General features: G+C 51.7%; 5 protein-coding genes across 5 annotated transcripts; 1 reads left to right on the top strand and 4 right to left on the bottom strand.

The window, feature by feature from the left end:
* Positions 1 to 317: 317 nt before the first annotated feature.
* Positions 318 to 3,293, top strand: M430DRAFT_31062 (hypothetical protein; the record flags this gene model as incomplete). Its single annotated transcript, XM_024866008.1, has 3 exons — positions 318 to 752; positions 806 to 3,194; positions 3,247 to 3,293. The coding sequence occupies 3 exons, from the start codon at positions 318 to 320 to the stop codon at positions 3,291 to 3,293; spliced, it is 2,871 nt and encodes a 956-aa protein (XP_024717484.1).
* Positions 3,294 to 3,650: 357 nt separating this feature from the next.
* On the bottom strand, positions 3,651 to 6,380 carry M430DRAFT_61534 (hypothetical protein; the record flags this gene model as incomplete). The annotated part of the gene is made up of 3 exons (XM_024868932.1): positions 3,651 to 4,237; positions 4,306 to 5,893; positions 5,951 to 6,380. The coding sequence occupies 3 exons, from the start codon at positions 6,378 to 6,380 to the stop codon at positions 4,135 to 4,137; spliced, it is 2,121 nt and encodes a 706-aa protein (XP_024717483.1). The 3' UTR covers positions 3,651 to 4,134.
* A 754-nt stretch (positions 6,381 to 7,134) lies between these two features.
* On the bottom strand, positions 7,135 to 8,594 carry M430DRAFT_31060 (hypothetical protein; the record flags this gene model as incomplete). Its single annotated transcript, XM_024866007.1, has 5 exons — positions 7,135 to 7,138; positions 7,366 to 7,384; positions 7,656 to 7,839; positions 7,905 to 8,088; positions 8,137 to 8,594. 5 exons carry the CDS (start codon positions 8,592 to 8,594, stop codon positions 7,135 to 7,137), a joined length of 849 nt encoding a protein of 282 aa, XP_024717482.1.
* Positions 8,595 to 10,096: 1,502 nt separating this feature from the next.
* On the bottom strand, positions 10,097 to 10,771 carry M430DRAFT_45285 (hypothetical protein; the record flags this gene model as incomplete). The annotated part of the gene is made up of 2 exons (XM_024867760.1): positions 10,097 to 10,708; positions 10,759 to 10,771. The coding sequence occupies 2 exons, from the start codon at positions 10,769 to 10,771 to the stop codon at positions 10,185 to 10,187; spliced, it is 537 nt and encodes a 178-aa protein (XP_024717481.1). The 3' UTR covers positions 10,097 to 10,184.
* A 385-nt stretch (positions 10,772 to 11,156) lies between these two features.
* On the bottom strand, positions 11,157 to 13,140 carry M430DRAFT_183778 (hypothetical protein). The gene is made up of 6 exons (XM_024863857.1): positions 13,001 to 13,140; positions 12,887 to 12,941; positions 12,750 to 12,833; positions 12,189 to 12,545; positions 11,472 to 12,137; positions 11,157 to 11,415 (listed from the first exon to the last, which is right to left on the bottom strand). The coding sequence occupies exons 1-6, from the start codon at positions 13,048 to 13,050 to the stop codon at positions 11,254 to 11,256; spliced, it is 1,374 nt and encodes a 457-aa protein (XP_024717480.1). The 5' UTR covers positions 13,051 to 13,140; the 3' UTR covers positions 11,157 to 11,253.
* Between the last annotated feature and the right edge of the window lie 288 nt (positions 13,141 to 13,428).

The raw sequence follows: 13,428 nt of genomic DNA, 5'->3' as shown, positions 1-13,428 counted from the left end.
GGATATCGACCTGCTGGGTCTGTACCCTATGAGGCAGGCGGCTCTGCGTCGCTGTTGCCCTTCGCTCTCTGCTTCTTCATCACGGGGTCTTGAGATCCCACAATCCCAACTCAATTTCACCCTCAACTCACCTCACCCGCCATCTCCAAAACACAACACCACCATCACTTCACATTTCATCCCATCCCATCACAGTATCGCATCTTACCAAAATCCACCCCAAATAAACATAGAAGAGAGCTTGCCTCTCTTCCTCTCTCTCCCTAGCCTATCTTCCTCTCTGGCAGCACCTCCTCGCTGCCTATCACTCGCCCGCAATGGCTGACCCGGATGATATATCCCCCCACTCATCTACTGGCTCATCTGATGCTGTCCACATCCATTTGGACACCAAGATCGAGTCCGGCCTCTTCGACGAGAAGACGCCTCGTGTCAAGGAGTCCACCGTTACCGACACCCCTCGCGGTGATGATGACGACGAGGACCAGGACATGGATGCCCTGATTGACGAGCTCGAGTCAGAGGATGGCCACCAGGAAGAGGAACAAGGCGAGCGTGAGGATGCTGCCCCGGGAGCTGTTCGCGTCGTGCCAGACAACCAGCTTCAGACCGATACACGCATCGGCCTGACGGAGGCTGAGGTGCACGCCCGTCGCAGGAAGTACGGCATGAATCAGATGAAGGAGGAAAAGGAGAACCTGTTCATCAAATTCTGTGGCTACTTCATTGGCCCTATCCAGTTCGTCATGGAGGTATGCCTTCTCCTGCCTCTGCTCGATCCGTTGTGCTAACAGAAGACCTCTAGGCCGCGGCTGTGCTCGCTGCCGGTCTCGAGGATTGGGTCGATTTTGGTGTTATCTGCGGCCTTCTATTGCTGAATGCAGCCGTTGGATTCATACAGGAGTTCCAGGCCGGCTCCATCGTCGATGAGCTGAAGAAGACTCTTGCTCTCAAAGCCACTGTCCTTCGTGGCGGCCGTCTCTGCGAAGTTGAGGCCCATGAAGTGGTCCCTGGTGACATTCTCCAAATCGAAGAAGTAAGTCCATCTCGAGCTGCGAATCTGCGTGCCAGTGGCGCTGACCAATCCCTTGTGCAGGGTACCATCATTCCGGCTGACGGCCGCATCGTTACCGATGGGGCCTTTCTCCACATCGATCAATCGTCCATCACGGGCGAGTCTCTCGCAGTTGACCGACACAAGGGTGATCAATGCTACGCTTCTTCAGGTGTCAAGCGTGGTGAGGCCTTCATGGTCGTTACCGCAACTGGCGACAACACTTACGTCGGTCGTGCGGCAGCGCTTGTTAACCAAGCGTCCGGCATAACAGGCCACTTCACGGAAGTCTTGAACGGTATTGGGACGGTTCTTCTGGTCTTGGTCATCTTCACCAACTTGGTGGTCTGGGTCTCTTCCTTCTACCGGTCCAACCCAATCGTTACCATCCTCGAGTACACTCTTGCCATCACCATTATCGGTGTGCCTGTTGGCCTCCCGGCTGTGGTCACCACAACCATGGCCGTCGGTGCTGCTCATCTCGCCAAGAAAAAGGCAATCGTTCAGAAACTCTCGGCCATTGAGTCCCTTGCCGGTGTCGAGATCCTCTGCTCTGACAAGACCGGTACTCTGACCAAGAACAAGCTCTCTCTGGCTGACCCTTTCACTGTTGAAGGCGTAGAGCCCGATGACCTTATGCTGACAGCCTGTCTCGCAGCCTCCCGCAAGAAGAAAGGTATCGACGCCATTGACAAAGCCTTCTTGAAGGCTCTCCGATTCTACCCCCGCGCCAAGTCCGTACTTTCCAAGTACAAGGTGATCGAATTCCACCCCTTCGACCCCGTTTCTAAGAAGGTCCAAGCTGTTGTCGAGTCACCGCAAGGTGAGCGTATCATCTGCGTCAAGGGTGCACCGCTTTTTGTTCTGAAGACTGTCGAGGAAGATCACCCCATTCCTGAGGAGATTGACCAAGCCTATAAGAACAAAGTCGCTGAATTCGCTACTCGAGGTTTCCGTTCCCTCGGTGTTGCACGTAAGCGCGGTGAAGGTTCGTGGGAGATTCTTGGCATAATGCCTTGCTCTGATCCTCCCCGACACGACACTGCTCGCACCATTAATGAGGCTAAGACTCTCGGTCTTTCAATCAAGATGTTGACGGGTGACGCTGTTGGCATTGCTCGCGAGACCTCCCGCCAACTCGGTCTCGGTACTAACGTCTACAACGCTGAGCGACTTGGACTTGGGGGTGGTGGGGACATGCCAGGTTCGGAAGTCTATGATTTCGTCGAGGCTGCTGATGGATTCGCTGAGGTCTTCCCCCAACATAAATTCAACGTAGTGGAGATCCTCCAACAGCGAGGGTACCTCGTTGCTATGACTGGTGACGGCGTCAACGATGCCCCATCGCTCAAAAAGGCTGATACTGGCATTGCTGTCGAGGGCGCTTCTGACGCTGCTCGTTCCGCCGCTGACATTGTCTTTCTAGCTCCCGGTCTCGGGGCTATTATTGATGCTCTTAAGACCTCCCGACAGATCTTTCACCGCATGTACGCCTATGTTGTCTACCGTATTGCCTTGTCGATCCACTTGGAGATATTCCTTGGCCTCTGGATTGCCATCTTGAACCGATCTCTGAACATTGAGCTAGTCGTGTTTATCGCCATCTTCGCTGACGTTGCTACATTGGCAATTGCCTACGATCATGCTCCATACTCAAAGACCCCTGTGAAGTGGAACTTGCCCAAGCTATGGGGCACATCGGTGCTCCTCGGTGTTGTTCTCGCTGTTGGAACCTGGATCACCCTCACCACCATGATCGCCCGTGGCCAGGACGGTGGGATCGTTCAGAACTTTGGTGTCCTCGACGAGATTGTCTTCTTGGAGATCTCCCTGACCGAAAACTGGTTGATCTTCATCACTCGTGCCAACGGCCCATTCTGGTCGTCCCTCCCCTCGTGGCAATTAACCGTTGCTATCTTGGTCGTCGATGTTATCGCAACCTTCTTCACCCTCTTCGGTTGGTTCGTTGGTGGTCGGACTTCTATCGTCGCTGTCGTCCGTGTCTGGATCTTCTCCTTCGGTGTCTTCTGCATCATGGGAGGTGTTTACTATCTCCTACAAGACAGTGTCGGCTTCGACAACATCATGCACGGAAAGTCACCTAAGAAGAACCAAAAGCAACGATCACTCGAGGATTTCGGTAAGTCTGAGCATCATGCATCCTCGCTAAGCGTTGCTAACATGCTCCTTAGTGGTCTCGCTTCAACGTGTCTCCACCCAGCACGAGAAGTCCGTATAAGTAGCACGAGAAGTCCGCATAAGTATAAAGTCCCTTCGCATAAAGAAGTCCAGACTCGAAACAAGCGCGTTTGGCAGGTTGGTGAGCGCTTACAGAGTAACAGATGGCTTGGTCTTACAGGAATTGCACGTCATTGCAATGTACAATCGTTTAGGCGAGAAGGGGCGTGAAGAGCTATTTTTGAAAAGAAGAATTTCCTGTGTCCGTCGGTTTGTAGATTAGAAGGTTCCTACCGATGACAGGATTTCAAAAAGAGCACCGCTCCGTAGGTTCTCTCGTCTTTTCACATACCCGGAACCAAATGTTCCTTCTAGAAGTTTAATAATACATACATTCTTGGAATCATAGTATCGAATGCGCTTGATTATGACTTGGAGGCTTGGTCTCATTATATATCATATATCACCCCTCCAACTTCTCTCAACTCTCACCCCCAATAGTAAATGAACCCCGAGAAAAACACAAAGAGTAAAAGAATGAACGTATGAACGGATGAAAGCGACTCATGTTCATTCCTAGCCTACATCACACTATATCAGATAGATCCAGATATCACTTTCCCACCCCAACCCCTGGGGAATTGAGGCTTCATTTCTTGCTCTCTTCCTCCCGGGAATTCTGCCTTTTCATCTACAAAAGAGGTATATGTATGCAGTCATGTATCTAGGTAGGTTTGAAGGGAACGAAAGACATAGCATAGCATAGCATGGATATTCGTACAAAGCCAAAGCCAAAGCCAAAGCCGCCAACAGAGCGATTACACCAGTCACTTCTTCCTCTCCAAAAGAAAGGATCTTTGATCTGGTCTGGTCTTCACTATGATAGGATTCCCCTGAATTAACTACAGTTTCGCGCGTGGCGCCTCCAAGGCCAGTGATTCCTCGTACATGCGGTCTATCTCCTGGCGGAACTTCTTCGCCGTCTGTGGGCGTTTGAGTTTCAGACTGTGCGCGGGGTGGGTTAGTCAGGGCGGGATCCTGGGAGCTAGGGGTAAAAAAGGGGGGAGGCTTACGTGGGGGTCAGAAGCTCGTTCTCGATGGTGAAGGGTTCAAGCTCGAGGTGCACGTTGCGGACCCGCTCGTAACTGTTAAACTTGTTCTTCTTGCCGATCTTGTCGAGCTCAGCCACGACGGCCTTGCGCACGCGCGGGTCGCGGGAGGCCCCCTTGATGGCGTCCAGGTCGGTGGGCGAGATGGACTTGCCGAGGATCTTGCTGCAGAAGGGGGCGAAGGTCTGGGGGTCGACCCCGAGGACCGAGACGAGGAAGGCTTGGGTGGAATCGCCGTGGACAAAGGCCTGCGTCAGGAGATTGCAGTTGGCGAGGTACACATTCTCGATACGCTCGGGGGAGATGTACTCTCCTTGGGCGAGCTTGAGGACGTTCTTCCGGCGATCAATAATCTTGAATCGTCCCAGGCTGTCGACCTCGGCAATGTCACCAGTGCTGAACCACCCATCTGCGTCGATGGATTTGGCTGTCTCTTCTGGGTTCTTGAAGTACTCGCGGAAGCGGGTGTTGCCCCGTATCAAGAGCTCGCCGCGAGGGTTGGGCTTGTCTGTGACCAAGTAATCCATATCCGGGACGGATACGAGGCATGCTTCATCCCCGGGTGCAAGACCACCACAGTTACCAGTCGAGTAATCATTTTCAGTTTGGGCCAGGCCCACAGAGTAGGTTTCTGTTAACCCGTACCCCTGGATGAAATCATTACCGAAGGCCGCACGGAGGAACTGATGCAGTGTGGGGTCAAGGGGTGCGCTTCCACTGACCATGCCGCGGGCTCGCTGCAGGCCCACAGCACTGGTTATTTTGGGGGTGTAAATACGATCCCAGAGGATGTGTCTGTTCGTTGCCTTTCCAGGGGGGAGTTTCATGGCTTCGAGCTTGTTGTTAATGACGTGACGTCCAATGGCCCCTTTCAGCCCTGTGGCATCAACCGTGTTGGCGCGAATAGCAGTCCCAAAACGGTTGTAGACACGAGGAACGGAGTTGAAGGTCGTGGGGCGCAACAGCTTCATGTCATCAATAAGACCAAGGGTGTCGCCATGGAAATAGCCAATGGAAGACCCGGCTGAGAGGAAGTTGTGTTCTGCCAGTCTTTGATAGATGTGTGCCAGGGGTAGATAGGAAATCATCACATCTGTGGGCTTGCTATCAGTGGTAACTCGTGCTGTGGCCGTGGCCGCAGTTGCATTTGCGTGTGTCAGGACCACTCCCTTGGGATTGCCAGTGGTCCCCGAAGTATAGTTGATGGTGATGATGTCCTCCGGCTTGGGCGGTCTCATGGGCGCACCCGAAGCTGCTCCAATAGCCTCAACATCTTCAATATAATGAATCGATATCCCATTGTCGGCTGCCAGCGCGTTCAAGATGGCAGCTTTAGAGTTGCCCGGCCGCTCCCCTGCATCCAGCGGATCTAGAGAGATTATAAGTTTTAGTGTAGGGCACCGAGGGGCAATCTTGAGCAGCGTCGGAATGTGGGAGAGCGTCGCGATAACGCAAACAAGAGATGCATGGTTAATGATGTACTCGGTCGTGTTTGGACCAAGAGTATCGTAGATGGAGACGGTAAATAGAGATTGGGACATGCACCCCAGATCTAGACATAGCAGTCAGTCGAAAACCGGCCTGCAACATTGCTCCCATCCCAACGCACCTGAAATCTGCCATTCCGGTCTGTTCTGGCACCAGAGACCAACACCATACTGTCTGTCCTGGGTAACGCCCGCTTTCTTGTGCAGTTCGACTAATCCCGCCCCGAAGTTCTTCCTCCGGAGCGCCACCTCGGAGTATGTGAGCCATTGGTAGTCGCCAAAGGTCTTGGTGACCGGATCCCACGGCCTTGCCCCCAAGCACCTGGCATTGGGCGTCTTCTTCACCGAAGCTTCGAACGAATCGTGGGCCGTGAGGACATCGGGGTCAATGGTCTGCAGAAGAGGCTGGTCGACGAAGCGCCAATGCCTATAGACAGCACTGCGGCCTTCACGCTCGCTGTTGGGGACGGGGAGGGAGAAAGGGGAGCCAGGCGGCGGAGGAGCGTGCAAGGCCTTTGCATAGGCATCGGGGTCGTGGCGTGCTGGAGCCATGACTCGGGGGGGAAAGGGGGGAGATATGCTTGACGGAGTGGTAGGCAGATGGGGGGATCTCTGGCGTTCACAGCGGGATGTAGAACGAGGGTATATAAACAAGAAGCAATCTGGGGTAGAGAACGACAGAAAAGAAGAAGAAGAGTGAGGATCAGGAGCGAGGCGTCGTCAGAGATCAATCGGCTGGGAAGGCTGGGTCTTCCACGAGTCGAATCTTTGGGCCTAGGGCCAAATCATGCCGAGGCAGGCCCACACGTTCAATATCAGGCTGCAAGGCTCTGGCGGGCTGCAAGGCTCCAAGGCTCCAACTCCAATTCCAATTCCAACCCCTGAGCCCTCCTGCTCCTGAGCCCTGAGATTCCTGAGATTCCTGATAACCCGAGCAAGAGTTGAGGGAAGCCAGAGACTTTAGTATCTAGACTATGTGCTCTATCCCGATGTCTTCGTCGCCCTCATCCGCATCTTCATCTCGGTGTCCCAAGCCAGGCGACGTTGGCGACGGGCAGAATCACATGTACGGGTCCTATCCGCCGCCGCTTGCAGTCCGAGAAACACCGGCAGCACCGCAATACCGCACTGTGAGCTCCGTATTGGTTGGCATGTGGATGGTCTCGGCCTCCGCCAATCACTACAGGACCACTCCGGAGCGTTTGCCGCTTTGAGAATACGCATTGAAGAAAAGTCCCATGGTCAAGCTAGACGTTGACCTGCTCCGCAAAGAAGGCCGGACGTTTATTACAGCTCGTGTCAAGTTTCAACTATACCTAATAATAGTAAGGCCTAATCATAATACTGTAATTAACATAAGGAGGATATCATGGAGAGGTATAAAGATGCCGGTCACCTGATCATTATCCTGCACCAAAAGTTCACACTTCTTTGTCAAAGTACATCTTCAAACTCCAAGGAAGTGGAGAACAAACATTTCTCAATCTTACTCTCACTACCTGCTTTGTACCGCAAAGCTTCAAGTCAAATGACTTACAGATGGAGGAGGATTTTACCTAGGTATAAAAATCACCATCGGTTGACTAGAGTCATCAGTTAGTTGTTTGAACCCAGGAACCCTCTGGGTACCTTGAGCTGTACTCCCACATAGAAATGCTTTTCTTATTCACAGCATATCCCCCCTTTCCTGCTTCATCGTTCATATCTTCTGTTGTGCCAGAGAGCGGCTGATTGATCGCTGAGTTCACTCAAGGTGCCCATCTCCTAGACCGTTCTGCGTACAGGGTATAGATCAAACGCATTGTGCCCCCAGAGCGACCGGCTTACCCCAATACACAAGATGTGCAGCGTTGATTCCCGAGCCGTTCTGCCCACTGCAGCAATCCAGCGTCTCTCCACCACAGACGTAGCTGGTCTCTGTGCTCGTTGGGTCCCGATTCCAATATTCGAGGCCGTGATGAACATAGCCATCACTCGTGGGAGGAGCGTTGGGAATACCCTGTGTGGGGCACTGTCAGTACAGTGCATACAGACGACAGTTATCTCAGACTAGATAGGTGAAGATGGGTCGCATACGTCATTCTCGTGCGTACAGCGGAAGAATTTCGTTGTGTCGGGACTAGAGGTCTGGAAGGTCTCGTCGATGAAAGAGGCGAAAGCTGGGTTCCCAGTACGGGGTTCACCCATGGTATAGACGGTAAGATTCTCGAAAAGTGACGAGAATTGAGCCGCGGCTAGTGCAGCCAGAGAACCCCCCAAGCTGGAGAATTAGGTCTTCATTGTATGGTCTCGATAAGGTGTGAATTACCTGTGCCCTGTAATCACAATTCCATAGTCCGGATAGCGGGAAGCTTCTTCTTGCAGGAGTGATTGAACCTGGTCCACAACAGAGACCCAGGCCAGATAATATCCTCCATGAACCTGGCAACCCTGACAGGCTGGGAACGTACTGAAATCAGCGAGTGTGTAATTGGTGTCAGTCTCATAGTTCTGGATACTCTCTGTGCCGCGGAATACTGTGATGATTTCGCCGGCGGTATCGTCTCGGAGGATCCAGCCGTGGATATCAGTTGTGCTGTTGGTAATCGTCGCAACTTTCGAGAGACCACCCGGCAAAACGCAGACATCTTCAACATAGGTCGACATACAGATAGTCGCCATTTGCTCAAACCGATCTAGCAGCGTAGACGAGATTCCCTGGGTAACGGCAAGAACAGAGGATGTTGATGCCAGGACGAATCCCAGTATATAGATGAACGGCTCCATGATATGCCTTGCTCGTGTATGTCTTTCCGATCGAAAGTAGAGCCGAGAAGATGGTTAGCAAAACATTCAAGGACTGTGCTTTAGGGAAGCTTTGTGTACTTAAATATTCCCATATCTGCTAACCCAGACTCCTGCCATGACAACCCTGCCTTCCTATCCCTCTATCCTGGGATTATTGATCTCTCTCGCTCTGACTTCTAGCGAGTTAATCTTAACTACCGGCATTAATTCTCCTAAACCAGGTCGACAGGGCAGAACCCCGCCTCCGCAAAAACTCTATTCATCTCGAGGCACATCACAGCGGAGAGGACCAAAGAAGAAGCAGAAGAAAACCGAGGCTCGGGTTTACGTACAATCCACGTGAAGATTTGATGATCCTGGGGTCATGCATAATGAAGCCGAATGTGAGGGGAGAAACGATGACTTATGGGGTATGTTCCCCATGGGCAAAGACCAGCATTGGGCCCCTGTACGTAACCCCGCAATCGTCTCCACATGTACCATTAAAAAAGACATATACCTATATACCTGAGATAGGTATATTTGATATATCCTTATCATATCAAAGCTGATAACTTCAAGTGAACGTAACGAGAACCCACAGAGAGATCGCAATATTCCCCTTGGTGACCAGAGTGTATCTTTTACTCGGACTTCAATCTCTCACTAGTATTGAGAGCTGAGCTACAGCCCTTGCTGTAGTACCTTTGCCACTATTTCGCATCGAGAATTGTCTAACAACAAAAAAAAGAGAGACGGACAGGAGGAAATACAAATTGGACAAGGAAGAACGCTATAGTCATCGAATCTCAACTAGAGACAATAACCCGGCGTAGAGCACCCGCCTGACAGCACGTTCCAGGTAGAGACGATAGACATAGATAGGCTATAGCCTGGAACCAACCCTGCATCAAGATGCCTCGCGACTTCAGAGCAGCTATGAAACCATCGAGTAGTATGGAACAGCCTCTCAAGTAACCAGATGTCATAAAGCGAGAAGATAAGCTGAAATCAAAGGATACTAAAAGAAGTGCCTAAGCCTGTTAAATGGTAAGCAGCGATACAAAAAAAGAAGAGAAGTGAATTCCAGTGAAAGGTGATTGCTTGACTGGGTTATGTAATCAAGGATGCGCCCCCCTTTTGTTCGCATCAGTCCTTAAAATCACCACACAATACACCAAAGCAATGCAATTTGTTTAGAAGAAGCCACTGCAAAAGCATGGTGGCGAAAGTTTTGATGTTTCCTATCCGTCCTTTCAAATGTACCCCTTAGGGCATTCCCATGTAAAAACTTGACCTGGCCTAACAACAAGCAACTCCCTCCGAAACAGACCGACCAACACCATGCCCAGATGCCGACAGGGAGTTTTCAAAGACTGCATTTGCTAGAGATGTCCCATCTCTAGTACTTTGCCATGCAAGATACTCGGCCTGACCTAATAACAAGCAAATCCCTCCCAAACAAACCGACCACCAACACCATGCCTAGACGTCGATAGGAAGCTTTCTGAACACCGTATCTGCTGAAGAAACGTCCATTCCAGAGACCATTGCCAATTCCTGATAAAATGCTATCATCAATCCACGCACTTAGGCCTCTGCCGCACCGTGTCCGTTCTCTGGTCCTCCGTTGCACTGACTTGGTCGGCGTCGCCATCTCTGCTGCGGCGTCTTCCTACACTCCTCACACAGACGATCAGGTTTCGGCCTGTGGATTTGGATGCGCCAGCCAATGCCATAGCAGCGGTGGTCGGTTGGGTGGTGGCCAAGGCAGTTCTCGTCCTCGACAAACTTGTTGTGGCCGCACACGTATTGGATCCAGTGTTGGATGCACATCTTGGGAGAGGATTCTGTGCGTGTAGGGTTTTCGAGGTAGGTTTTTCGATAGCTGATTGATGGACCTTGAGATGATGAGGATTTCGTTTTGCTTTCGTACTGCTTTCGTTGTGCTCTCGTCTTGGTTTTTGCTGTATCCCTTGAGGTGTAGAGGTTGTGGTGGGTGAGATCGAGAAGCTCGAAGAGATCTCGCTGGTACTCAAATTCACTATGAGATCGAGTAGGCGAACAATCTGTCGCGAACAACGCGTACCAGAACGCGGCTAGAAGGGCGAGGTCTGGTGAGGATGATAGTATGAAAATACACAGCAGTAAACAACGAAGTGACAATGAAGTGACATCTTCTTTGGAACTCCCCTAACACAAGGGGCAGATGGGAACCCACATCACATAAACCCCATCAGGGAAACAGAGTGTACAGCTTTTGGGTGGAATATACTTCCCACTATATGGATGTACTATGTGATGGTGATATCTGCGTCATCAGTGAGTTTCAGTCTCCTTTGTGCTTACCACTCGACAAGTATGGTAATCGCAAGAGCTAGGAGACATAGACTTGGGGAGAGCCAGGGAAGAGAAATCAACTATCAGATTGGTATTGAGAATTTTAACAGGCAATGCGTAACTTGAGGCATTATTCGTTGCTTCGTAACCACCACCTTGAATTCGCAACTCTCTTTGATCCCGTCCAACCTCCAACAAGATATTCAAAAAGGCAACCTCAATGCGCCTCAAATATCAATCGAGCCATCCCCATGAATTTTGGATGCCGCAGAAGTGGTATAGTGATGAAACTTTCGAATCAGAATACGACAAAACGAGATTAGACAACCAGTTTGGCATCTGCATCAGAGCTGCCTGTAACTACCACGTTCTTCTCCTCCCCGCCGGTGGTCTTCGCTGCCGCCGCTGCTTTGAACGACTGTTCGAAATCGGCGATGATATCGTCAATGTATTCTGTGCCGACGGAGATACGGATGAGATCCTGCAAACGTTAGTCTCCTTCCCAAAGTCACTTAGAGAAAAGAGTGGAATGCTTACCTCAGTAACACCGGAAGCAATCCTCTCTTCTTCGGTCAGCTGCTCATGGGTGGTAGACCATGGGTGAATGGCGAGTGTCTTGGAATCACCAACATTGGCCAGGTTGGAAATTAACTTGAAGCCATCAACAACCTGGCTACCAGCAGCTCCGCCACCCTTTACACCGAAGCTTAGAACACCGCCAAATCCCCTTTTGAGGTATCGCTTAGCAAGTTCATGAGAAGGATGGCTCTCGAGGCCAGGATACGAAACCCAAGAGACATGGGGGTTCTTCTCGAGCCATCGAGCCAAGGTCAGGGCATTCTGTGCATGACGCTCGGCACGCAAGCTCAGCGTCTCGATACCTTGAATGAGTTGGAAGGCAGCGAATGGGTTGAGAGTGCTTCTTCCTAAATCACGAAGAACCTCGACTCGGACCCGAACAGCGAATGCGATTGGACCAACTGCCTCCCAGAATTTCAATCCATGGTAGCCTGGAGACGGCTCGACGAACTGCGGAAATCGCTTGCCATGCTTGCCCCAGTCGAACTTCCCTGCATCAATGACCACACCTCCAATTGTTGTACCATGACCACCAATCCATTTCGTGGCTGAATGAACGACAATATCGGCACCGTGGTCGATGGGACGAACGAAGTATCCACCAGCTCCGAAAGTGTTGTCAACCTAGGAAGTGAGCAATCTGGAAAGTAAAGGGGGCAAGGTGGCACCTACAACAAGTGGAACGCCATGTTCATGTGCTACCTTAGCAATTGCCTCAAAGTCTGGGATGTTGTACTTTGGGTTCCCAATGCTTTCAATGTATACAGCCTTGGTCTTCTCGTCAATTGCTGCCGCGAAATCCTCTGCCTTGTCTCCATTCACGAACTTGGTCTCGACGCCCAGTCTCGGGAGGAAGACTTTCAATTGGTTGTAGGTTCCGCCGTAGAGGTTGGTCGTTGAGACGATATTGTCCCCGGCATGTGCCAATGCTGCAATGGCCATGAACTGGGCCGCCTGACCAGAACTTGCTGCGACAGCGGCGGCTCCACCCTCCAGGGCCGCCAATCGCTTCTCGAAGACATCGACAGTGGGCTGTTGCGTGCAAGGTTAGTCGTCGTCATCAATTGGATGTGAAACCGATGCAGGAGGCTGGTGGGTTCCTGTTGTATTGCTTTTTTCTTTCCTCCCCCCAACAACCGCAGAAGAAGTGGAAGAATTGGCCGCACAAGCAGATTCCACCAAGTATAGGTGGAACTGTGGGCTTAGGTTTCTAGAAGAGGGGGCATGCAAACGTACATTCATGATCCGGCTGTAGATGTTTCCAGACTCCTGGAGGCCAAACAGCCTGGCGCCGTGGGCGGAGTCATTGAAAGTGAAGCTCTATACGAATCAGCGGGCGAAGCGTGGAGACATAGCACTCCTGGTTGACTGACCGTGGTGGCATAGATGGGCACAGCTCGTGCGTTGGTGGCAGGGTCTGGCTCCTGACTGCGACGGGTATCAGCCTCGTCTCGGGGGGCTGTGGAAGGCTGCTTGCTACTACTTACCCAGCGTGAAGCTGCAGAGTCTCGAAATGAGTGCTCTCTGGGGGGGCCATGATGAATGGAAGGAGATTGCGGGTTCAGTGGGGCGAGAGATGGGGAGATGGAGAGATGGAGAGACGGAAGAGAAAGCTTCAAGGAAAGACTTTGGGGTCCAGCAAAAAGAAAAGAGAAGAGCGAAAAAAGAAAAGAGAGGGGAGCGGAGAGGGGAGGAGAGGAATTTGAAGCGGGGTGGAGATGAATGACGAGCTGAGGGGCAATTCTCTCGTACCTACGGGAGAGATGGATTCCTCCTCGATGGCGTGCTTGGGGACCTCGCTTTCCCGTGTCCACCGGCCCCTCGACGCATCCAATCCCATGACGGGGCCTGGACGGGCATTCTCAGGCCGTCTTGTTCGGGGCGAGGATCCGAGGCAAACACTTACGATTTCTTC

Source organism: Amorphotheca resinae (assembly GCF_003019875.1).
Source record: "Amorphotheca resinae ATCC 22711 unplaced genomic scaffold M430scaffold_12, whole genome shotgun sequence".
NCBI classification, from domain to species: Eukaryota; Fungi; Ascomycota; class Leotiomycetes; order Helotiales; family Amorphothecaceae; genus Amorphotheca; species Amorphotheca resinae.
This window is presented reverse-complemented; position numbering and strand designations above follow the sequence as displayed.